Source organism: Arvicanthis niloticus, chromosome 24, assembly GCF_011762505.2.
Source record: "Arvicanthis niloticus isolate mArvNil1 chromosome 24, mArvNil1.pat.X, whole genome shotgun sequence".
Lineage (NCBI taxonomy): Eukaryota > Metazoa > Chordata > Mammalia > Rodentia > Muridae > Arvicanthis > Arvicanthis niloticus.
Window position 1 is genome coordinate 34634824 of NC_133432.1, and position 26770 is coordinate 34661593.

Genomic DNA, 26770 nt, shown 5'->3' on the forward strand with positions numbered 1-26770 from the left:
GACTCATACTAAATTTAAAAACAAAGGGATTCTTTGCCTGGATGGAAAGAAATTACTGAATAAGATTGGGGTCACTTTGGAGGGGACGGGTAGGAAGGGATGAGACAGGGTCTCAATCCTGGATGATCTGGAACTTGTTATATAGAGCACCCTAGCTTGAACTCAGATTTTCCTGCCTCTGCCTCCTGAGTTCTGGGATTAAAGTCATGTACCACCACACCTTGAGACATTCTTTAAATGTTCCTCAGTGCAGCTAGAGTGGAAAGTGCCATTCCAGGCAAGGGCTGGGGCCAAGGCAGGAAGTGAAAAAAGGAAATTTGAGTGTGCTATAGCTCAGTGCTGTAACTTGATTTCCTTGGGGTGTGAACTGTGGGTTTTTCCTTGTTTCCATGGAGTCTTGTCCATTTGAACTGTGCCAAAAGTAGAAATAAAAATGCCCCTTCTAGAGTGCAGGTGGTAGTTAGGAAGAGTGATGACTTGTGGGCATTTGTCCTTCCAGCTTCCTCTGTGCTGTGCTTTTTCCTCCTGGAAAAGAGATCTGCCATGGTTCATGTGTACTGAGGTGTTAAAGGCTTAGCTATTTGCATTCGTTATGTCAAAGTCCATGCTTCTGCTGGGTAGGGTGGCACAGACCTGCAAATTCCAGCATAACAGAGGCAGACTGATGTGAGTTCGAGGCCATTCTGGACTGCTACATACCAAAATTCTGTCTCAAAACACACACTGCTGATACAGGTCCACAGGGTCTCATATAATATTCACAGGAACACTACAAGTTGGGGGGGGGTCATAGGTACGGTAATGCCCCCTCAAAAAAAATCTGATCACCAGAACCTATGTCTGTCACCTTATATGTAACAAAGGGGACTTGAGATGGGATTAAGGAGCCTAGTGATGAGAAGATTGTCCTGCACAGTCTGAAGGGCACTGTCACATTAGTTCTTCAAAGTAGAGGACAAGTATAAAGACTCTCCCTGGAACCCTCCAAGTAAGCCAGGCCTGCACCTTACTGCTGATAAGACTGTAATAAGATGGTAATGGTGGAAAACAAAAGCCTATGTTATTCTATTTTATGGTGAGGAAACCCGCTGAGGGAAATCACATGATTTGTAGTTAGATCGTGAAAAATCCAGGCCGAGTACATTCAGCTCCAGTGCCCAGCCAATTCCTACCTTCCTTGGAAATTAGCAAAACTGGATGCTATACAGGTTTGTATTGGTACTGCGGCCCCTTTAAGAGGACAGGAGGCGGGGCTTGTAGCAGTTGCTTAGAGACCACTTAGCTCCCAGGACGCCAAAGTCTTCCTTAATGCCACTTTGGGATCTGCAGGCCTGGCCAGAGCAACTGGGTGAGCACCCTAAAGTAGTCCTGTGTGCGTAGCAACAACGTAAAGACCTGGCCAGTTCCCTTCTTAGCCTCCCAAGACTTGAACACGTCATGATTGATGAGGGGACCCTGCCGAGGGGCGGAGTGTTGCTGGGACCCATGCCCAAAGAAAAGGCCGGTTTGCCCTTAGGTGCAATAATACAGCAACCCCCTTAAGAATGGGGTGGGGGTGGGGCCATCACTAAAAGAAACAGGTTAGTTTTATCTGTAGTTTAAATTTCACTAATAGAGGACCAGAAAACCTAGAGTAAATGGCTGTTCAAGTTGAGAGCAGCTTGGGCTGGCTTTGCTGATATTCATCAGGCCCTTGGTTGGACAAGTGGGGGGCTGGAGTGTTGGAGAAAGAGAGCCGCTCTGAGGTGGGATTGAGCATGCCTAGCAGAGGCAGGCATGGAGTACCACTCTCCACACTCGGGGTGCACGAACGTGGGCCAGATTTCTTTGCACCCCAGGATTTCTTTACATCTTGCTTACCTAACGTAGTAGGACACCATGAGTGAGATCCCTTTCCGGCATGAAAAACCCTGGCTTTGGCATTCCGCCCTCAGCTCCACAGCTCATCCTGCCTCTTCCGGCCCCAGTTGTGATGAGAGCCACTGGGTCATGAAGCTCTACAACAGGGCTACTCTCCAACTTCCCACTTGACCCCTTTTTACCAAGACATTTTTGCATAATCCTGGCTTTAGTATATAAATAGGTATACACAACCGATATTTACTGATAGTAAATAATAAAATTTACTTTTGGGGATACATATAAAAGGACCATTTACTAAATAAAGCAAACACGCGTGCTAAGGAAATTATGTGCCGATTCCTTTTTTAAGGTTTATTTTTCACTTTTATTTATGTGTGGGTATATAAATATACCCATTTGCAGGTACCCACAGAGGCCCGACGAGGGTGTTGGGTGCTCTAGAACTGAAGCTACAAGCGTCTGTGAGGCAACAAACATAAATGCTGGGACCTGAACTCAAACCCTCTGCAAGAGCAGCAAGTGCTCTTGATGCTGGGCCCCAACACTTCAATTTTACTTAATTAATGGGGTAATGATAGCTAGTGTGTCACCCCTACATATAGAGGTCAGAGGACAGCTTGCAGGAATTCATTCTCTTCCTTCACCATGTAGATTCCAGGAATTCTCAGGTCATTAGGCTTGAGGGGACATGCCTTAACCTAAGTCATCTTGCTAACCTGCTTGTTTATATGTATGTAAAATTAATTCTTTGGGCTTCAGAGAAGGCTCAACAGTTAAGAGTGTCCATTATTTGATCATGATGACAGACAGACAGACACACACACACACAATTTAAAAATTTTAAGGTATGCGATAGTGGCACATACCTTTAATTGTGGCACTAAGAGGCAGAGGCAGGCAGATCTCTGAGTTTGATACCAGCCTGGCCTACAGAGCGAGTTCCAGAACAGCCAGGGCTACACAGAGAAACCCTGTCTTGAAAAAAACAAAAAATTTAAAACAAACATTCTGAAGCCATCTATACAGAGAGATACACGCAGGGATGACAGTAGGAAAAGATTGCCTTTGTTTTCTGTAATTAAATTATATTTCTATAAAAGCAGGATACTGTACAGTAAAAGCCCTGCAATTCATACAATGTAACAGTCTTAAATCTGAGCCAGGGGGTTTCAGGCATTGCATGGCATGGTGGTATACATGCCACAAAGTACACATGTCGAGTGTGAAGAACGAAGATGGAGGCGGAGCAAAGGTTCAGTGGTTACGATATTGCTCTTCCAGAGGACCAGAGTTCAGTTCCCATCACCCATGTCAAGTGGCTCACAGTCACTTACACTTCAGAGTCACAGGGTCCCTACCCCTCTTCTGGGACCTCTGAAGGTATCTGCACATACCCTCAAACAGACACATAAATATATAATTTTAAAACAAAGATAACCAAATTTAAAAGGCAAAGAACCAAGACAGTGAAGTTGGCTCACACAACCCAGGAGGGTTCTCGCCAGATATGCACTGGATTCATTATGCGCTTAGTTTTTAATTAATTCTTGGTTGTGCATGCACAAACCTTTTCCTGCTAGATGTTCATGTCTCCTCTGTTCATGTATGTAATCCTATGAGATCTTGAGCCACAGTTTAAGATGTTGGGCTCTGGAGACATCTGTAAGCATGAGGATGTGAGTTCAATCCTGAGCACCGTGTAAATGTGTAGAAACTGGGGCTGGATGGCTCGGCCATTAAGAGCATCTAGCTGTTCTTCCAAAGGGGCAGAGTTTAATTCCCAACATCCAGATGGCCGCCTACAACTATCTGTAACTCCAATTCAAAGGGATCCTCTTGTGACCTCCCTGGGCCAGGCATACATGCAAACAAAACACCCACAAACATAAAAATCATAAATGCTCAAAACTATTTTTAATGCAGACACCATAACATGCTTATCCATGCTTGAGAAGTAGACACAGGAGGATACCTAGGACTCTCTGGCTAGCTAGTTTTGCCTAATTGCTGACCTCAAAGGTTAGGGAGAAGCCCTGTCTCGAAAACAAAGATGGAGCAGGATAAAGGAAGATACCTCATGCAGAACTCGGACTTCTGCACGCGCACACCCTCATGGATAAGCATATGGACACCACACATACAAGGTCACTGTAGGGCTCTGAAATTTAGATAGCCAATGATTTCAAACTGAAAAACCTGAACTGGCAATCACTCTGTGTATCAATTTTCCTGAACTGTATACTTTCGGGATCATCACAATGGTATCTTCACACAAGCTACCGCTACTTCTATTTGATATCTGAGGGCAGAAACAGTTTGCTTAAAGACAAAATACCACTAACATGATATAGGAGGCTTTATGTTTTATGGACTTGATGCTTTTTTAATTTGTCTCTTACTTTTAAATAGTAATAATCATTAATGTTATCAATTATTATTATGTGTGTGATATGCGTGTGGGTGTGCAACTGTCACAGTTCCCTTGTGGCGCTCAGAGGACAACTTGCAAGAAGAACAGTTCTCTCCATCCATCACACTGGTCCAACAGATCGAACCCAGGTTGTCAGGCTTGTGGCAAGCATCTTTGCCAGAAGAGTCACGTCTCCCACCCCAACCGTCTGCCATTGAACCTGGAGCTCACCAATGGAACTAAGCTATGCATGAGCGGTAGGAATCTTGTTTCCACCTGCTCACTGCTAGGATCACAGATGCATCAACTTTCTCCATGACTGGTGGGGATCTGAACTCAGGTCATCATGCTTTTGAGGCAAGCACTTCACCCATGAAGGATTCACTATTCCTAACTGTAGCACTGTTTGAAAACACAAAATTATATTGGCTGGCAAAATGGCTCAATGGGTAAAGGTGATTGCTGCCAAGCCAGGCAGTCTGAGTTTGATCCCCAGGATACAGACTGTGAAAGGAGAGAGGCACCTGTGGAAAATTGCTATTTAATCTCCACACATGGATCATACCCTTACACATATTCATATGCACATTAGTAGGTAAATAAATGTAATGAAATTATAAACGAAATGATGTTTCACAATGGTTCTGATATTAAACATTTTTAAACAATCTGTGCAATATTGGGATTTAATTGTTTACATAAACTGTCATCATTCAGGCTTCAGTAGAATGATAATGCTATATTGTCCTAAGGGTAATTGTTTTTACAATTGAAACAACCAAGTCTTTAGAGGCATAATTTTTATTTTTCAGGTAAAACCCATGCATGCTTTGAAACAAAAAAAAAAGTTTGCAGTCTACCAAAGGAATCATTGGCTAATTCTGCATCTAAAGAAAACTCGTACATCTTCCAAAGGCCATGGTGAAAGAAAAGAAAAAAGCGGACAAAAAAGGAGATAAGTCAGCCCGATCTCCCTCCTCCATCTCTGATAACCCAGAAGCCTCTAAACAAGAAAGCAATGCCAGTAAGCAGGATGTGGCCCCCAGTGCTGTCATCCCAGTATTGGAAATACCACTCAAGCAAGTCCCCAAAAAAGACTCAGTACATGTAGATCAGAGTGAAGATGAGACTCAGTATGAGGAGCCCATCCTGACCAAACTCATAGTGGAAAGGTAACTTTCCTGGGGTGTGACGGGGCCAGACTCTGTAAACCAAATGTCATGTGAAAGTGTGTTTGGGTGGGACCATGTGAATCCTCATGCAGCTTTTTTTGGTTTTGGATTAGTTTTGTGTTTTGTTTTGTTTTTCGTTTGTTTGTTTTTGTCTTTCCAGAAAGAATTTCTCTGTGTAGCCATGGCTATCCTGGACCTCTCTGTAGACCAGGCTAGCCTCAAACTCAAGAGATCTGCCTGCTTCTGCCTCCTTAGTGCTAGAATTAATGGTTTGTATCACCACTGCCAAGTTCATTCAGTTTCATGGTCCTGTAATTCCCTGTTTCTAAAAGCGTGTGTGTGTGTGTGTGTGTGTGTGTGTGTGTGTGTGTGTGTGTAGAATTCACTGATTTGGTTAGATAGGCTATCCCAAAAGCTCCAAGGATCCTCTTATCTCTGCTTCCCAGCACTGAAATGCTGGAATCACAAATTTGCACCACACTACCTAGCTTTTTCTTTCTGTGTTCAGTTTCTCTCCACCCCCACCCCTAAACAGTGTTTCTCTGTGTAGCCCTGGCTGTCTTAGAACTTGCTCTGTAGACCAGGCTGGCCTCGAACTCTGCCCCCCAAGTGCTGAGATTAAAGGTGTGCACCACCACCACCAAGCTATTCATTTTTGATGTGGGTGTTGGGCTCTGAATTCTGTCCCCACACTTTATGGTATGCATTTTACTGACTGATGTGTGCTACTGCACCTGACTTAAGAGGATACTGGGATCTGAACTCAGGTCTTCATGTTTGTACAGTAGGTGCTTTATCAACTGAGCCACTTTTCCAGCTTTCTAAAAAAAAACAACAAAAACAAACAAAAAACTTTTCAAGAACTTTGAAAAAAGATTTAGTTATTTTTATTTTATGATTATGAGTGTTTGCCTCCATATGTGTTTCGTGCCAGTAGAAGCCAGAAGACGATATCAGGTCGCCTAGAGCTGAAGTTACAGGTGATTGTGAGCCATCCTGTAGATTGTAAGAATCAAATCGAGGTTCTCTGGAAAAGCAACAAGTGCTCTTAACCACTGAGCCATCACCCCTGCCCCTCAAGAATATTTTTAAATTTTTAACATGGTAAAACATTCATAAAATTTGCTATTTTGACCACTTAAAGTGTATAATTCAGGGACTGGTGAGATGGTTTAGTGATTAAATTGCTAGCCAGACAAACATAAGGACCAAGGTTCAGATCCCCAGAAACTTAGATAAATACCAGGTGAGCATGGTGGTCCACTAGTATGTAAGTCCAGCTTTGGAGGGTTGAGACAGAGTGGCCAAAGCAAACTGGCAAGCTCTGGGTTTGAGTGACAGCCTTGTCTCAATGGGTAAGGTGGAAGAGCAGTCAAGGATGATTCCAGACTACTACTTGTATGTGTACACATACACCACACACACATACACCACACACACACACACACACACACACACACACACACACACACACAAATCGAAATAAAGTAAAATGTATAGTTCAGGGTATTAAATGCATTCATAGTGTCTTATAGTTATCATTGAGTTCTGTTTCCAGAATATGTCCTGTCCCACTTCCCAGACAGAAATTCTGTACCTACCAAACTCCATGTATCACACTAAGAAGTGTATGCCCCTGGGAATTTGTGTGCTTTAACACCCACACCACTCATGGGTCTGAATGCTATTTCTTTGTAGCTATGAAGGGGAGAAAGTCCGTGGACTGTATGAGGGAGAAGGCTTTGCTGTCTTTCAAGGCGGAAACACCTACCATGTAAGTGGTAATTATCAGAGCCAGCAGGGCTGGGAGAAAGGAATGGGCTGAAAGTCTTAGATTTGCAAGGCTTGAGCGAAGTCCACAGATTCCTCTAAAACCATTAGAAGTACTACACACTGATTGTATCCTGAACCCCAGCTACCTACTTGAGGTAAAGTATAACTCATTATAACTGAAGTACTTATTTTAGATTTTTTTTCTTTCTTTTCCTGCTTTTTAACTATTGTCAAGTGATAGATATGTCACTAGTAAAAACAGTCACCACAGGCTAGATACCAAACTTGGATTCATCCCTACCACTGCAAAAATTAAAAACAAACAAACCAAAACGGGCAAAAATCTCAGTTTCACTGTCACTGTGTGGTTAACGAACTCAGCTAGCACTGTTTCTTTTGCTCTTTAAATAGATAAATCAATATTTTATATATTAACCACAAAATGGTAGATTGCAGTTTGAATTGTTTTTTTTATATATTTCTATGTGGTTTTCAGCTCTGTAAGACCCACACCAAAATACAAGATAAGTTTTAAAATTTTTTGCCGTGTTGTGAAGCATACACAACATTTGTTATCTTAACCTTTTTAAGTGGACAGTCTAGTGGTCTCAAACATCCCCACAGTATTGTGCAGCTATCACCCTGACAGCCAAGAACTTTCTGGTCACCCTAGGATGAAGCTTGGCACATGAAATGATAACTCCCTGGCTTCCCTGGCAGTTACGTGTGATACTGTGTAATGATCAAAAATTGCTAAATGCAACTGTTTCATAATTGTTGGATTTTTAAGGGTTGTTTCTTTTTTCCCTTTACTTGTAGGCCACAATTACGATATTCATTCATTCAGATTACCAAAAATATGTGCTTATTATAATAGGATACATTTTAAAGATTTTTAGATCTCACCTGTATGTCCATGTCCCATATGCATGCAGATGCCCATGGAGCCCAGAAGAGGGTGTTGGAACCGCGTGAGCTGAAGTTATACACATGTACATACATATTATACATGTGTGTATCTGTCAGTACACAGTTATATGCATATGCACACTGATAATTTCCAGTAAGAGAAAACAAAGTGTGAAATTTACAAACGTGGTGTGTCTGATAGTTGTATCATAGTTTTAATCTACTTGTAAAAAGAAGAAAAGTAACTTGTAAAAAAAAAAGTATATAAAAGGTTATGGGGTTTTTTTCGGGGGGTGAGTTGGTTGTGGGTTTTGTTGTTGTTGTTTTGCAGTGTAGGGGATAGATCTCAGGACCTTGTGCATGCTAGTAGGGCATCTCCCACTGAGCTTTCTTCTCAGCCCCAAATCTTGAAAGATCGAAGTGCAAAATCAAAACCATTTGAATTCTATTTGACTATAGTTCAGAGATCTTTTTTTTCCCCAGCGGCTTACTTAGGAGAATCTAACTGTGGCTATCAGATCTAGGTTTGGGGAAGTTGTAAACTCCTCCTTGAATCCTTTTTGGCTCAGGATGGCTCACTCACTGTGTGTGTGGTGCAGGCTCAGAGTGGGCTCCACACTGCTGCTGCTGCAGTGGCCACCAGCTAGCCAGCACATACCTGCAGGTAAAGGGGTGGGCAGAGTTCCCATCTGCAATGGAGCCACAGTCTAGATGGCCACCATCCACAGCCCCTGTCTGAGAGGTCACTGTTATTTCTCTCCTAGGGTATGTTTTCAGAAGGACTGATGCATGGACAAGGGACTTACATTTGGGCTGACGGATTGAAATACGAGGTAAAGCATGAGTAAGAGGTGTCGCGTATTAATCGTAGAATTCAGTGGTCGGCTTTCCTGCACTGTTTTTAAAGAATTCATTTTTATTGTTTAAAGTGTGTATGTTTGTGTGCATGTGCATGCGTGTCTGTGTGTCTGTGTGTGAGTGCATGTTGTTATGTTCATTGACTTAAGGCAGTCCCAGAGGCTAGAGGACGGCATCGGAGCCTCTGAGCTGGAGTCACATAGAACTGGGAGCCACTGATGTGAATGCTGGAAACAACACGCATTAGTCTCTAACATGTTTATTAGTCTCTTTTATTCATATATATATATATATATATATATATATATATATATATATATAATTTTTTTTTACTAATTAAGCCATACCCATTCCTGCAGAGCTAACTCTTCCTTACTGGCTGCATGTATTCCATTATGAGGGTTTCACAGAAACCATCTGTGTTGCTGGGCTGAAGGGAAGTGGGTATTTTTAAACTGATTATGAGAACAGATTTGTCCTCTGAGGCTGTGCCAGTTTCAGCTCCCACTCACAAAGCCTGTGAGTATCTAAAGTGCTGTTCTAGAAAGCTCCACTACAGTTACTAATGCCATGGTGTTCGCAAATGGGAAGAGACATTTAAGGCAAATGCATATAACGCATGTATTCAGATGGCAGCTGGGCAGCGGACATGAGCTGCAGAGGTACAGGGATGGCGGGAGAGGGTTGATCCTCCACTTAGGGAGGCCTGGAGCTCCACCCTCAAAGATGGCCCAGTTTTCTAGGAGAATTCCCTTTCTGTGAAACTCCCACCTTCTAGCCTGCTGCCAACATTGAAGGTTTCTGGTCCCTGGATGGCGATTCTGCCAGGCAGATCCTTCTGCTTCGCTGTCTCTGGGAATTCTCTGGAGTTTGGGGGAGGGTGTCCTCCTTTGCAAGTACAGAGCCCTCCACAAGCAACCCGTCTAAGAGAGTTCACAGGTGGGATTTTGTCTCTTGAAGCATCCTCAGGCTTTTTGAGCCATCTGGCCAGTGGCCAGTCAGTGGCTGTGTCGTCTGCTGACTGATTATTCAGTGTATTTGGAGTCCAGGAACTGTGACAGAGCACCAGCTTAGCATGTGGGGAGCCCTGGGTTCACTGCCCAGTGCCACTGCCATCATTACTCACAGAACCTCTCTACCATCTTCAGGCCATGGTTCATATCACCATGAGCTGCTCACCATGAAGGTGCCCTCAGCCAACGCACAGTGAGTTCTTCAGAAGGTGCCTGAGGGGTGGGCTATTGACTAACACATCTGCAGGATGGTTTGATGAGCCATGGGGAGATAGAAGGCTTTCTTTGGGTGATCAGTACCTGGAGGATCATCCAGACCTCTCCAAGGTGTAGCCTGATAGTCTAAAGTTAAGGTCAGGATTGGCAGGCACTTCATTATCAGGTCACCTGCTTGCCTCCCGGAGCTTGGTGTAAACGAAACCTTCCCAGTGTTTTATTCTGCATGGACTTCATGCCATGGAGGCATGGTCCCTGGATGGTGATTCTGGTCCCTGGATGGTGATTCTGCCAGGCAGATCCTTCTGCTTCGCTGTCTCTGGAAACTCTCTCGAGTTTGGGGGAGGGTGTCCTCCTTTGCAAGTACACAGGGATGGGAAACACAGGAGTGATAACATGATAGGCACATCCCCCACTTCCACAGAAAAGCCGGGGCAGTGTCAGTGTGGCCAGGACACTCTCCAACAGCCCTCAGGTGTGGAGTCCCTTCATTGCCGCCCCCATCATCCTCCTGACCATTTTGCCCTAGGGGGACTTTGTGAAGAATATCCCCATGAACCATGGCGTTTACACATGGCCCGATGGCAGCACGTATGAAGGAGAAGTGATCAATGGCATGAGGAATGGATTTGGTATGTTCAAGTGTGGCACACAGCCCGTGTCCTACATTGGCCATTGGTGTCACGGCAAGAGACACGGGAAGGTAGGTGAGGTATACCCATGAACAATCATGTCTGTGTGAATGTATGCATAATTTAAAATTAACCATACACAACACTGTACAAACATCGTCACATTTTCAGCACCACAAAATAAAACAAATATGCATTAGGAAGTTACTTCAAACCATTCCATATCCCTAGCAATGATCAGTCTGCTCACTGTGTATGTGGATCTACATCTTAGACATTGTGTCAGTCCGACTTTTTGTCACAGTGGCAAAAACTCCTTGCCAGGCATGATGGCAAACCCCTTTAATCCCAGCATTTGTGAAACACAGGCAAGTGGATCTCTGTGAGTTCAAGGCCATCCTGGTCTATAAAGAGAGTTCCAGGCCAGCCAAGAGACATAACAACACCCTATCTCAAAACAAAACAAACCCACAATCACTAGCAACAAAAGCAATGTCTTGCTAGGAACAACTTAGTAAAGAAAAGACCACTTTTGGCTCACAGGTTCAGAGGACTCAGCCCATGGTCATTGGTGCTATTTCTGGGCCTCCCATGGGGCAGAATAGGATGGAGGTGGAACCATGGAGAGGCTGCTACCTCATGGGAGACAGGACAAAGAGAGTGGGGCCAGGACAAGATGCAGCTCCCAAGAACGTATCCCTCAGTGACTTACTCTCTCCCACTGGGTCCCAACATTCTATAGTTTTTTGAACCTTCCAAACCAGCAGAAGAAATTGGAAACTAAATGTTCAGTGCATGAACCTGTCAGGAACATTTTATATCCAAACTATAACAGACATTTCTTTATAAATAGAATCAGATAATATGTGAACTTTTGTGCTTAGCCATTTTACTAAGCATAATATTTTTGAGGTTCATCTAAAGTGTGGCATGTATTGGTATTCTACCCTTTTTAAGGCTGACTAATGTTTCATTGTAAGTATAATTGATCCATTCATCTATTGATGGGCATTTGAAGACACACACACACACACACACACACACACACACACACTTCATGGTGTGCATATGGAGGTCAGAAAACAGTTTGTAGAAGCTGGTTCTCTCTACCTCATGGGTCTCGGGTCACAGGACCAGGAGTCAAACACCTTCACCCTGATGAGTTACTTTTGTTCTGAGACAAGCCCTTACCTTGTAGCTCAGGCTGTCCGGGAACTTACTGTGTTGCCCAGGTTGGTCTCTAACTTGAAGTGATCTTTCTTCCTCACTGCTCAAGTGTGGGGACTATGAGTGTGAGCCCCATGCCTAACTCATGCATGAGGAAGTTGGCCTCAAGCCTGATGGTCCTGTTTGAGTTTCTGGAAAACAGGCATGATCAATCTGGGCCCCACGGGCCCTCTACCCCCCAGGATACCATGAATAAGGCCAACATACTGATAGATAACATTTTCAAGTCTCAGTGTCAAAAGATTGGATGGCCCTGGTAGCAGGTGAGGCCTCACTGGAGGAAGTAGGTCTGGGAGCTGGTCTTTTGGGAAGTAGCTTGTCCCTAGTTCCTTCCCACTCCTCTGTACTTCCTGTTTGCCACAGGTAAGCAGCTCTGCCATCTGACCCACTGCCATGAAGTTCTGCCTCAACACTGGCCCAGAACTAACAGAACTGAGGGTTATGGACTGAAGACTCTGAAACCACAAACCAAAATAAATAATCCCTCTATTAAGTTGTTTCTGTAAGATATCTCTCCCTTAAAATCAAAAAGTCTGACTCACACAGGGAACAACTGGTTTGTGATATTGGTGTACATACTTTACCCTTTGTGTGTTTGTGTGCATTTTCATGGTGTGCATGTGACGGTCAGAGGACAACCTTGGGTGCATGCCCTCGTGTTTTACCTTGTTTGGAGCGTCTCTGCTATGCATGGTGTGCTAGCTAGCCCTTGTGCTCCTAGAGGTTCTCCTGTCTTCATTTCCCACTTCCTAGTTAGGAGTGCGGGGATAGCAGATGCTTATACTGTGTGCTGTGTCAGCTTTCTTATGTGGCTTCTACGATGCAAACTCAAGTCCTCATGCTTGCATAGGGAGCACTTTACCCGCTGAGACCTTTCCCCAGCCTGCTTTTCCTCATCTGTAAAGCCAATGTATCATGGGTTGTGGGTTTTAGTAATTACAACATTGACTTCTGCATAGTTTATGCTTCTTAGATTTTGCATGCCTGATCTTTATATTTCCAAGAGGATTTGCATCACAAGGCTTCATTTCTCTTACTATTGTTTGTTTTAGGGCTCCATCTATTACAATCAAGAGGGGACCTCTTGGTATGAGGGAGACTGGGTATACAACATCAAAAAGGGCTGGGGAATAAGATGGTAGGTGCGACCCTTCCCTCAACATTCGGGTTGTGGGTGAAAAAGCTTTCAGAGGCTCCCCTGATTCTCACCCAGGTTAGAGATAAGATGCAGAAATGGGGAAGAACACATCTTCTGTCCTAGTGTGGTGGAGTTTCCCATTACTCCTGATAGTCTCCATAGCAATGAAGACACCCTCTGGGGAATCCAGAAGAGCATCCTGAGTGTCTGATTGTCTGTTTCCCTTTGTCTTAAATAGAAACTGCCTGCCTTAGTCTTCTGTAACCTATGATGGATCTGTTTATCATAGATTACAGTACTGAGTGTTTTCTGAAGAAGAGTGATATTTTTGCTTGATTTTAGATTGACCCGATAGTCATTTGTTGTTACTGTTTTAGCTTTGGCAGTGCTAGGGGCTGAACCCACAGGCCTGGCACATGGTGAATACCCACCACTGGGCTATAGCCAAACCCCCATTTTGCTTTTTTTGTGGAAGGTCTTGCTATTAGCCCAGGCTGGCCTTGAACTCAAGAATCTCTTTTCTCTCCCTCTCAAGTGTTGGGATTATAGACCTACCTGCACCTTCATACCCAGCCAGGGTGTGTGTGCGTGTGTGTGTGTGTGTGTGTTTACGTGTGTGTACTAGGGTATGTTTTTATATGTATGTGTGTACACAGATGTGTTAGCAGCTGTGAAGGTAGAAGAAGGTATCAAGTCCCCTTGAGCTGGAATTACAGGCGGTTGTTAACTGCCCAACATGGATGCCAGGAAACAAACTCTGGTCCTGCAGAAGAGCAAGGAGCGCTCTTAACCACTGGGCTAGCATTGGGCTAGGTAATTGACCATCAGTATGGCCCTTCTCGGAAAGCATGGGGAGCCAAATTCAATCCCCGGCACCCATGTAAAAAGCTTGGTGTAGCAGCGTGTGCTGTAACCAGCACAGGGGAACAGAAACAGGAGGGTCCTTAAGGCTTATTAAAGCCAGCCTGCCCTGCTGGATTGATGAGTTTCAGATCCAACGAAAGACCCTGTCTTTAAAAAAACAGAGGAAATACATCCAGTATGGACCTTGGGCCTCCACATGCACATGCGCACACACCACATACATAAGTAATAGTACGTAGTATTTGGTGTCAAACTATCAAGTGATAACATAATAGGAATTGTTTCTAGAAGATGTGAAACCTCACTCTTACCCATTTATTGAATAATGAAGTTTATAAAGGGACTTTTCCTCCTCCCTAATCAGAATACTTTTGCCAACTATGTGCTACCTGTGAGTCTCAGTAGCACTGGGTTGGATTTTCTGAAAGGCATTTAGGGATGAGTTTAAGGACATTAAGGGCAAATCAAATGCTGTCAACATAAGATAACCAGTTGTTCATCATTGATTTCTTTGGTCCCAGCTACAAATCAGGAAACATATACGAAGGCCAGTGGGAGAACAACGTGCGCCATGGGGAAGGCAGAATGAGGTGGCTCACAACAAACGAGGAGTACACGGGCCACTGGGAGAAGGGGATCCAGGTAGGCGCCTGACGCCACAATGGCCCTCCTGTGTGGCTCTGACTCTTAAGCACAGCTAACCTAAGAAACTTGAGATGGCTAGGGTTAGCATCAACTCACAGAATCTAGAATCACCTGTGAGGTGGACTTCTGTGGTGCATTCTTTTAATTACTTTAATTGATGTGGGAACACCCATCTCAACTGTGGAAATAACCATTCCTTGGGCAAGGGATTCTGCACTATAGTTAGTGGAGGGAGAGGACTGAGTATGCACCCTCTGCTCTCTGACTGTGGATACAATGTGAGCAGCCCTCTCAAGCTTCTGCCACTGTGGCTTCCCCGAAGTGAAGGACTATAACCCGAAACCGTGGACCAACCAACCCTTCCTTCCCTAAGCTGGTTTGGTCACAGCAGCAGAAGAGAAAGTAAGACAAAACTTGAAGTCTTCTAGTGCCAGCTACACTGGTTAATCCATGTTTTATTACAGTCTTCTGGAATGGTCACACACAACCTTCATCCAACCCTACAAGACAGGTGCTAGTTCCATTTTATACTTGAAGAACCTAAAGGGCTCAAATCCTTTGCCAGAGGTCAAAAGACAGCTGACCTCAACACCTGCTTCTAGTTCATGTGCTCCACCCCTTAAGATTATCAGTGTCTTTGCCATAAGTGGAGTTCATAAAAGGGGGTTTATGCTGACGAGGTACTTTCTTTTCAGAATGGCTTTGGAACGCACACATGGTTCCTAAAGAGAATCCCCAACTCTCAGTATCCTTTGCGAAATGAATACATAGGGGAGTTTGTAAACGGCTTCCGTCATGGACAAGGGAAGTTTTACTATGCCAGTGGAGCCATGTATGAGGGAGAATGGGTTTCCAACAAAAAGCAGGGCAGGGTGAGTATAGCTGCTGGGATATGGTGCAAGGTGTGTATCTGGTAAGTTGTATTACTCATTTTACAAAGATAACTACTTTAGTTAAGTCAGTGACATGCATTTAAAGCTACTTACAATATACTATTTCCTGGCTATTTAGAAATGCCGTAATCCATGTTTGTTATATGTGTATACAAATAGACGAAGGTGCTGGTTGCAGGTACAGTGTAGCCTTAGCCTTCGTATATAACCGCAGTGTGGGCTTTGGGGCTGGCTTGTGATATTAACTCAGTGCCGTCAGCATTTCTGTCCCATCTACCCACATAGCAGCTCTACCCTTGGCTTGCCGTGTTCCTGTGATTACAAGATAGCTGCTGCGATTATAGGCTTCACATTACAAACCCCACTGAGAAAACAAGAAACTAATTTCCCAAAGCTCTCTACAAATGCCTTTCAATACACAGAGCTGAGCTGGGGCATTTGTCGACTTCAGAATTAGTGCTTTATCCTCCTGGGGTTGGCACACAGCAGGGCCGCACCTATTGGGATGGGCCCTCCATTGGGCCCATTCACAAAGCTTATTAAGGTTTAGTAAACAAAAAGTTGAATGCTGTGACCCAAGAAGTAATTAAACTTGGGAAAAGGCTGGAGGAGGAGGAAGAGGCACGATGTGAATGAAACCCAATGGAGAACGATTCTTTGTGGCCTAAGTATATTATCTTCAAAGAAAAAAAAATGTTGCAAGCCCTTGAAACGTCTCCTGAAGAACGCCACACTCTCCCTCCTGAACATTCTTCCAGCCTCATGTGCCTCCCTACAGGGCAGAATGACTTTCAAGAATGGCCGTGTGTATGAAGGTCTGTTTTCCAACGATCACATTGTACAGTTCCTTGAAGCTGAAACTGATCACTCGTACAGCCTGGACCACTGGTCAGACATCTCACAAAGGAGCCGGCAGGCTCGGGGGTCTTCTATCAGTGCTGACAGGGAGCCTGGTAGGTGAAAGGAAATTACCATCTTACCTGTAGTTTTCATTCATTAAGATCCGCCCGCCGCTTTAGAAAATAGAAGTTTCCTTCAGTGCTATGCTTGTCTGTTTAGGCAAGCTGGCCTTGAACTCGTTCAGTAGCCAAGACTAATCTTGATCCTTCTGCCTCCCAAGTGCTGGGATGACCGCACACTGCTGTGGTGCTGAGGATGGACCCTGGGCTTCCTGTGTGCCCGGCAAGCACTCCACCAGCCGAGCTACGTTAGCTACTGAAGAGGCCACTTTCCATTCCAGTGGGAATTGCTCTAGCACTGGACTGTTTCCAAGGCCTCCTTTTGAATGTTTAGTTAGGAAGTGCCTTTATTTGTTGTGTTTGTCTGCGTGCATGTGGCAGACAGAGGACATGGGGACATCCATTTGCCCTTTTACCATGTGGGCCCCAAGAATCAAACACAGGTCATCAGCTCTGGCAGCAAGCGCCTTTACTTACTGAGCATTACTAGTTGTTTTCACTTCGAAAAGGAGTGTAAGTTGTCCAGGCTGGCCTTAAACTCTCTCGGTAGCACAGGCTGGTCTTGTGCTCACAATCACCGGCTTCCTACGCAGCTGATATATATAGGCTGTGCCGCAATGCCTGAATACTCTATTACATTCTGATAGACAACCGCTCTGATGTGACATTGAAAGGATTCCTTTTAAAGATCTATTTGTATTTACATACATATACATATCTGTGGGTACCCTCAGAGACCAGAAGAAGATATTGGATCCCCTAGAGCTGAAGTTATAGGCAGCTCCAAGTGGCCTGTCCACAAGCATCCTTAAGTGCTGAGCCACCTCTCCAGCCCACATTAGAGGGGTTTTACCCCTGCTTTTCACAATCGTCCCCCATGTTTGCTTCATTCATTAGAGACCCTACGAAAGCTGGATGGCAGCGAAAGCCGTTCTGTGCTAGGATCGAGTATTGAGCTGGACTTAAATTTGTTGCTGGACATGTACCCTGAGGAAACCCAAGAAGAAGAAAAGAAGCAGGTAAAACCCCCTTTACCACTACACATATGTTTTAGGCACTATTTTCTGTCTTCTGTGTGCCTGGATGCTTTATCTAGACCATCTCAATCTGCAAGTAAGCAGGCTCTGTGAGAGAAAGGTAGCCCAGAGGGCAGGACCCAGTGGCAGTGTCCTGGGCCTTAGAGCCTAGAAGAGTCACCAATAGTCAGAGCCAGCTGAAGACCAAGGCTGTGATCACCTCCCGCTCATGGAAGGTGGGGGCTGAGGGCCTGCTAGGGGTCAGAAAATGCTAGATACCCTAGGAATTGAGAACCCACTGTAGGGCTGAGAGAGAGCTGTGAAGAGCACTGGTGGCATAGGAGAGAACCTGGTCCCTAGCAGCAACATGGTGGCTCATAACCATTTGGTACTCCAGTTCCAGGGGACCCTATGCCTTTCTACCAATCACACATGTGGTTCACATACAAATGTGCAGGCAAAACACTTATACATATAAAATAGAATCCATAAAACTTTAAAAAAAAAAAAAAAAAAGAAGCAGAAGAAGAAAGAAGCCTGCTGTGCTGAGGCTGGAGAGATGGCTCAGTGGTTAGAGCTGCTCTTCCAGAGACCCCAATTCCCAACACCCACATGACAGCTAACAGTCATCTGTAACTCCAGCCACAAGGGCTCCAGTGCCTTCTTCTAGACTTCACAGGCACTATATGCATATGGTGCACTGACATTTGTGCAGGCAAAACACATATACACATAAAAATTTCAAAATCTAAAAACTTGAAAGGAACCCTGTTATGGAGTATTCACCAAAGAAGACTGCACAGACATGAGTTTAAGCCAATAGCCAGACAGTGACTACACTGGGTGTTCAGGATTCCAGTGGGGCCCTGAGCCTTTCTACAGCACACACACACACACACACACACACACACACACACACACACATGATGTAGGCTGGCATGCTTCAGTTAACAAGAACAGTTAGCCAGAAGCAGAATTACAGAAGCCAAAAAGCAAGGTTAGTACATTTAGAGACTTTCCAAGAACAATATGGACCTTGAAGAATTGAGCCTTTGTTTCAGTTTTGGCAGGTGGGGCTGTCTGCCTGCTGAGTTTTACAGCCTCAATGGTGCTTCCATTGTGGAGTCCATTGTGCTAAGTTCTCAGGGCCTGCTAAGGTCTGAGGCCCTGTTACAACCCACTGTGCTACAGTACACATCTGCAGTCCCAGCCATTGCGGTGCTAGAAACTGAGCTCAGGTCCCCTTCAGGAGGAACAAGTGCTCTAAGCTCTGAGCCATCTCCCAGCCCCTCGGTTTTGTTCTAATAAAGGCACGACTGGGCCCCATGCACTGCCTTCCTTTCAGGTTGAATATGCAGTCCTAAGGAACATCACAGAGTTAAGAAGGATCTACTGCTTCTACAGCGGCCTCGGCTGTGATCACTCTCTGGACAACACCTTTCTGATGACAAAGCTTCACTTCTGGAGGTTTCTGAAAGACTGCAGGTTCCATCACCACCACATAACTCTTGCAGACATGGACAGGGTGTTGAGTGGTGAGTGTCCTGGGTTCCCGTCCTCTCTTGGCTATTGCTGCCTGGAAACAAGCTAAGAAATGTTGGGAGATTATGGGGAGATGGCTCTGCATCTCCGGAATGCCTCTGCCCAAATCCAAACAGATGGACAGGAAGACGAAAGAATATGATGGACAAGAGCCATTTAATGATGGTCTAGCAAGAGTGGCTGTCTGGGCTTAAGGATCACTGTAAAAGAGGGGATAGAAAGAGCCCGAGAGCCAGCGGTAGTGGAGCTGTGCAATGAAAAAGCAATTGCCAGACATGACAGGCACGTGGGAACTCACAGTGGCTGTGACTGCATGCACGAGACCTGTACAAGATCAAGCCCACCCAACATGGGTGGGGGAGGGCCTCGTGAGCTCTCAGCACTCCATGGCTGCCGGAGGAGGGACATTCAGCTTTCTGCAGAGATGTGGCCCTGGATAGGCTACCCATATTCCAGCAGGTGGTCCTGTACTCACACCCGTAAAGGCAGACTTGGGGGAGGGAGGGGATGTTTAAAAGAGAGCCTGTGAAGTTGGGCAGGAAAGGTGATGGGATGACAGGGGAGGGCACATGTTTGATCAAATACATCAAGGCATGTGTGAAATCATCAGTGTTTAAAAAGCGCAGGTGTCTGGCACACAAGCACACACGGGTCAGATAAAGCCAACAGTTTATCCCCCACCTCTCAGACCCCTCCTCCAGCTCCACATTGGCTGAGTGCTCAGGGGTGCACACACTTTCACCAGGACATCACCTAAGTTCTAGCATCTCCTCACAGGATATACTACCTTCCCTTCTTCATTTATCTCCACATCCAACAACAAGGGTTTTCCTGCTGGCTTCCCCACCCCCACCCCAATATCTTGTTAACATATGCATGGACCTAGTCACATAAGCAGGCTGCCTGCAATTGTTTTTTTGTTGTTTTTTGTTTGTTTGTTTGTTTTGTTTTTTAGCCTAAGATAACCTTGTTGAGTTGGGGATAGGCAGAAGGCCTAGACAAGCAGGGGCCAGGTGCAGCCTACTTATCTGTAACTTTGTAAGACTAAGGCTATCTGAAGTACTTGTCAAATGGAACATCATACTTTATTCCCTGCACTCAGTGGGCAAGAATGCAAAACAAAGCAAAAAACAGTCATAGTTTCTTGTGCCTATAGCCTCAGCATTGGTGGGCAGATAGAACCTGAGAACTTGGCAGCCAGCCTGCCTTCCAGTCCAGTGAGAGACCCTGCTTCAAGGCAGTAAGGTGAAGAGCAATAGAAGAAGACACTAAATGTCCTGGTATAACCTCAGTGTGCCTGGTCATGCTTAGGAGTGCCCACTGACACAGTCATGAGAATGTAACACACACACACACGCATGTACACACATACAGGCAGAGATTGTCTCCTATAGTAAGAGCAACAGTCAAAGACTACCCAAGCAGAGGTTCATATGATAGCTCTTGTTCAAATCCAGCCCCAACCTGTGTTTGTAAGAATCCAGGACCACCAGCATAGGGATAGCACCAACCACAATGGGCTGGGACCTCCCCCATCAATCACTAATTAAGAAAACACCCTACAGGCTTGCCTACAGCCAGATCTTACAGAGGCGTTTTCTCAGTTGAGACTCCCTCCTCTCAGGCAATACCAAATTGTGTCAAGTTGACATAAAACTAACATAAAACATGCACGCACACGCGCGCGCGCGCACACACACACACACACACACACACACACACACAACACAGAAACAAGATACGTTGTTAATGTCTTATGAGGTAGCCAGAGCTCTTCTGTGCTGTAGCTAACCTCGATCATGTCTTTATTTCAGTCTACAATGGCATCCCAATCGAAGAAATCCACTCTCCATTTAGAACGATCCTCTTAAGGACGTTCCTCAATTACCTCCTGCAGCTGGCGTACTACATCCATCACAAAGAGTTCCAGTAAGTGCCACTTCTCCCACAGTAGCCACGGTCACATCATCCCTGTGAAGGACTAGAGACAAAGCTTTGCTACAGAGTCCAGCCGCAGTGTCCTGAACACTGGACGAATGCTTGAGAGCCCCCATCCCAGTGACTGTGCAGTCACAATCAGTCCTGTCTTCTTGAGTAAGACACCCTTTCTGACTTTGTTGTTGCTTGTTTTTTTTTTTTCCCTTTTTGAGACAGGGTTTCTCTGTGTAGCCCTGGCTGTCCTAGAACTCACTCTGTAGACCAGAGAACTCAGAGATCGGCCTGCCTCTGCCTCCCAAGTGCTGGGATTAAAGGCGTGCGCCACCACTGCCTGGCTCAGAACATTCTTTCTTGATGACTTTAAAAAAAAAAAATTCACTTAAGGGCTGGGGGTGTGTTCCGAGCCCTTCCGTGTCCCCTTCGCCCTCGAAAAAGACATGTGAGGCAGTGTTCGGGTGGTTACTACAACGAAGCTTTACTTCCTGTATAAGCAGAAGCGGAAAGACGGAAAGCCCGGAAAAGGCACTGCTTATATACACCCTAGAGTGACGTGTTCACTTCTGATTGGCTGTTCACTCATTACCCATAATACGCCCCAGGATGGGCAGTGACTTTGGCGCGCTTTTTGCCTTTTGCACCTGCGCAGTCAGTTGTTTACTAGTGGGAGGACAGGATGCCCACGCCATCTTGGAATGGTGAATGTTGTCACGCTCATGCGGCTCCCAACAGGGGTGTGGTTCAGTTGGTGGAGTGTCTGTCTTGCACACACCGGCAGTGGGTTCTATCCACAGCACCTCACAGAACAGACATGCTAGCACACGCCTGTGACCCCAGCGCTCATGAGGTGGAGGCAGGATCAGAAGCTAAGGTTGGGGCGAGAGAGATGGCTCAAGGGTTAGAAGCACTTGCTGCTCTTCTAGAGGACCTGAGTTTGGTTCTCAGCACCCAGGTTGGGCAGCTCACAGTCTTTTGTATCTCCTGATGCAGGGGGTCCACTTCCATGTTCTAGCCTGCACAGGTACCTGCACATACGTACACATACACACACATAAATAAAAATAAATATTTTTTAAAAAAGAAGTTTAAGTCATCTTTGCACAGTGACATCAAGGTCAGCCTGAGACAACCTTGTCTGTCTTTGTCCGTCTGTCTGTCTGTGTCTCTCTCTGTGTATGTGTGTACGTATAAAGTTAGTATATACAGTGTATATAGACTAATGCAGCATGTATAGTTAAATACTTTCAGAAGTGCTGGTGTTAAGTACATTGAATTTCTATGTATCCTGCACCCAAATTCCCTTAGTGTCAGCCTCTTTCTAACTGTGATATGTTCACCAAAAGCAAGGACTTGGCACTACCAGAGTGTCACTGGATCCAGCCTTCTCTCAAACATGGTGGAGGGTGACAACTGAAACCCAAGGGATGCTAGGCAGACGTTCTACTGCGTCCCCAGCCAGTAGCTGCCATTTCCCCATGGTCCCTCCCTGTCCCAGGAGCTCACACTGCATTCTGCCCCCAAAGGATCTCAGACCCTCCAATCTGAGACACTCACTCAGCCTCCATGTTTAGCAACCTTCCTGTCTTTAAAAAACAAAACTGTTTGTTCCCCTTGTAAATCGTCTCACGGTTTGGGTTTGAACTGTGGTGTTTTCCTCCAGTTGCACTGAGGTGAGAGGTTTGAACTCCTCCCATCTTCTCCATGCACGTCTGTAATGTGTATTTATGATGTATGTGTGTAGCGGATGTGCGTGTGCTGGCACGCGGGTGCCACAGCATTACGTGGCGATCTGAGGGCCATCTCAGGGTCCAGTCCTCATCTTCTTCCTTGTTTGATGGAGGTCTCTGTCGTTGACTGCTGTGTACACCATGCTAGCTGGCCGGCAAGCTTGAAGGGCTCCTCCTGTCCCTGTCCCTGTCCCCCACCCCTCTGTAGCGCCCTGGGATTTCAGACACGTGCTCCTGCAGAGCTCTGTATAGGCTCCAGGCCCTGGGGCTTTCGTAGCAAGTGCTTTTCTAACTGAACCATCTCCCAGCCAGAACCAGCTCCTTACCGCATGGTATCAGTGCACATAACTTCAATATGGCTTATTGCTCTCAGAGGGGAGTGTGGCCAGGTGGACTTTTCCACTGTAGACTTAACTGTTCCCCATTTCCTTTCCGTATTGTATTTGTTAGAGGCCAGTTGTCAGGTCTAGCCACACTTCAGAAGAGGGGAATTAAGCTCCACCTCATGAATAACAGATTTCAGTATCATTTCTTCATAGGAACAGGAGCCCATCGCTCTTCCTGTGCTTTACAAAACTGATGTCTGAGAACATTCATCCACATGCCTGTCAAGTAAAAGGTAAATACAAGAATAGCAGCGTTCTATTTACCATCTTAAAAATAGCTCTATAACCATATCTGCATGTGTCATACATGTATGTATGTGCACATTTGCACGTGTGGACAGGTTTTGTGCAGATGCATGTGTGTGCGTGCATATGCCTACACGTGCTCACATGTGTGCCAGAGGCTAACAACAGGTATTTTCCTCCATCACTTCATGCATGAGGCAGGCTCTCTCCTCTGATGCCTTAACTCACTGATATGGCTAGTCTCGCTAGCCAGCTTGCCCTGGGGATTACAGGCAGGTTACTCTGCCCAACCTGGTTTGGGGTGCTGGAGATCCGAACTCTGGTCCTCGTGTTTCCACAACAGAGGGTTTTGTTTGTTTGTTTGTTTCCACTGAGCCATCTTTCCAGCCCTGTAATCACTCCTGAATGTTGTGTTTTTAGGTCACTTATTCAGTGAGCAGCAGCGGACACTCTACTCAATGAATTACATCGATAAATGCTGGGAAATTTACACAGCCTACTGCAGACCAAATGAAGCCCCACCCTATGAGCTGACAATGAAGATGAGGTATTTCCTCTGGATGCTGAAAGTAAGCTTAATAACTCTAGATAGATGGTGCCTTTATGTTGATAGGCACTTGGATTTTAATTAAAAGAGATCAGTGCTACACAATTAAGGAGGTGAAGATCTGGGGGTGACCTTTCATGGCCACCATATGCTTATGAGTCTTCTTTCACAGAAGACAGTCTGTGAGTGCAGGAGGCAAGAGCAGGAGGTGAGAGCCTGACATGACAGATCAGGGAAGAAAGGCCTAAGCCCACCAGCATCTTCTTATGCACATGTGGCCACTAAAGCCATAAAGAGACTTTAGAAGTGTTTACATTACATTTGTATTTAATATTAATTCAAGGTGTGTGTGTGTGTGTATGTGATATGTGTGTATGTGGTGTGTGTGTGTGGTGTGTATGTGTGTGGTGTGTATGTGTGTGGTGTGTATGTGTGTGGTGTGTGTGTATGTGGTGTGTGTGTGGTGTGTATGTGTGTGTGGTGTGTATGTGTGTGGTGTGTATGTGTGTGGGGTGTGTGTGTGGTGTGTGTATGTGGTGTGTGTGTATGTGGTGTGTGTGTGTGGTGTGTATGTGTGTGGTGTGTATGTGTGTGGTGTGTGTGTGTGGTGTGTATGTGTGTGGTATGTATGTGTGTGTGGTGTGTATGTGTGTGGTGTGTATGTGTGTGGGGTGTGTGTGTGGTGTGTGTATGTGGTGTGTGTGTATGTGGTGTGTGTGTGGTGTGTGTATGTGGTGTGTGTGTGTATGTGTATGTGGTGTGTGGTGTGTGTGTGTATGTGGTGTGTGTGTGTGTATGTGTGTGTGTTGTCAGGCTTGATGGCAACTTCATTTGCTATCTTGTCACCCCTAACTAGCATTAAACATATATCACGAAGGCTGGAAGATGGCCTGGTGGTGGACAGCTCTTGTTGCTTTTGCCGAGGACCCGAGTTTAGTTCTCAGAACCCACATGGAAGCTCAGGATCATCTTTAACTCCAGTTTCAAGGGATCTGATGTCTTCTTGAACTCTCCTTGGGCATCAGGCATGGATGTGGTGCACATATTTATTCAGGCAAACCACTCATACACAGAAAAGAAATATTTTTAAAATGTAAACATATTTTTAGCTGGTGAGGACTGGACTGCGCCTTGGCCATAGAATTACTTGCTTCAGGCACAAGCCCTGTACTCAGCTCTCAGCACCGAGAAACACATACAGATTGCTGCCCAGCAAACAGTAACTTTACAGTGTCTCAGCTTGGAAGTCAAGCATGGTGTTAAGTTCTTATAATCCCAGCACTTGAAAGGCTAAGGCAGGAGGATCAGGTGTTCAAGGTCAGACAAGGGCTAGTAAGATCCTCGTTCCAAAAATCAAAGTTGTTAGTTTGAAAAACAACTGGCATGTTCTTTATACAGTGTTCTCAAACTGGCCATTGCTAGTTTTGCTCCATAATATGTTTTATAGAGACCCTAAGACACCACCTTTTTTTTTTTTTTTTTTTTTTTTTTTTTTGGTTTTTCGAGACAGGGTTTCTTTGTGTAGCTCTGGCTGTCCTGGAACTCACTCTGTAGACCAGGCTGGCCTCGAACTCAGAAATCCACCTGCCTCTACCTCCCAAGTGCTGGGATTAAAGGCGTGCGCCACCACTGCCCGGCTTAATGATTTGTTTTATTTCATGTGCATTGGTGTTTTCCCTGCATGTATGTCTGTGTGAGGGTATTGGATCTCCTAGAACTGGAGTTACAGACAGCTCACCCATATGTGAACTGCCATAAGGGTGCTGGGAATTGAACCAGGGTCCTCTGGAAGAGCATCCAGTGCTCTGATCCACTTAACATCTCCCCTACCTTCATTCCATAATATTTTTAATTTTTACTTACAGGGAAATAATTAAATATTAATGAGAGACTATTTAAGAATTTAACAAGCCAGACGGTGGTGGCGCACACCTTTGATCCCAGCACTTGGGAGGCAGAGGCAGGCAGGTTTCTGAGTTCGAGGCCAGCCTGGTCTACAGAGTGAGTTCCAGGATAGCCAGAGCTACACAGAGAAACCCTGTCTCGAAAAACAAAAAAAAAAAAAAAAAAAAGAATTTAACAAAATTGTGTGTGTGTGTGTGTGTGTGTGTGTGTGTGTGTGTGTGATAAAGTGACAGAAATCTAGTGTCTACATGTAGGGAAATGTGTTTAAAAGTCTATGATTCCGGGTGGAATATGACACGGCTGTTCTCCTTCCTCTCACTCTGAAGAAATAACTCCTTTGTCTTTGCAGAGGTCAGGTGTGCTGGTTTTGACCGGCTGCATGCTCACAGTTAGGCTGCTGTGTCCTTTCCCCACAAGTCCATGAAAGCAGTCAGAAACAGAGACGTGACTGGATCCCAGTGTTTTGTGTTCTGCACAGCCATGGTGGTCATAGCCTTTGCCACTATGTTTCCTTTTAGTGATGGTGGCATTCATCAGTGGCTCACCTGGCACCAGCCTGATCCTCTGCTTTCTAGAACCCTTCACTTATGGCCTTAGCAGCCCCCAGTGGTCATTCCTCAGTGGTTAGTTAATATCCACTGTTTTACAAGAGACAGTACAATGATAACTTTCTCTATCATTTCTTTTACATTAATTTAAAATTTTTTTAATTTGTAATTTAAAAATTTTTTAAAAATTTAATTTTTTAATTTAAAATTTTTTTAAATATGTGTGTGCCTGTGTGTATGTGCACATGTGTGCAGGCACCCTTGAAGGTCAAAAGACATGGTATCCTCTGGAGTCACCGTGATTGTGAGCCACTTACTATGGGTGCTGGCCAGCAAGGCCCAGGGA

The 26770-nt window shown here is 45.2% G+C and overlaps 1 protein-coding gene across 2 annotated transcripts in view; it reads left to right on the forward strand.

Moving 5' to 3' along the window:
* The first annotated feature begins 1259 nt into the window (after positions 1–1259).
* Positions 1260–26770, forward strand: part of Rsph10b (radial spoke head 10 homolog B) — a 43188-nt gene continuing 17677 nt past the window's right edge. Inside the window, exons 1-14 of one of the 2 annotated variants that reach the window (XM_076923627.1) lie at positions 1260–1348; positions 5086–5445; positions 7144–7219; positions 8892–8960; positions 10744–10917; positions 13126–13211; positions 14597–14717; positions 15416–15592; positions 16392–16566; positions 17470–17591; positions 18934–19123; positions 20945–21059; positions 23332–23411; positions 23845–23993. In XM_076923627.1, the coding sequence (XP_076779742.1) occupies positions 5192–5445; positions 7144–7219; positions 8892–8960; positions 10744–10917; positions 13126–13211; positions 14597–14717; positions 15416–15592; positions 16392–16566; positions 17470–17591; positions 18934–19123; positions 20945–21059; positions 23332–23411; positions 23845–23993 (1788 nt within the window). In that variant the 5' untranslated portion in view covers positions 1260–1348; positions 5086–5191. The remainder of the gene's footprint in view (positions 1349–5085; positions 5446–7143; positions 7220–8891; positions 8961–10743; positions 10918–13125; positions 13212–14596; positions 14718–15415; positions 15593–16391; positions 16567–17469; positions 17592–18933; positions 19124–20944; positions 21060–23331; positions 23412–23844; positions 23994–26770) is intronic. The other variant, XM_076923628.1, reaches the window with a different exon arrangement.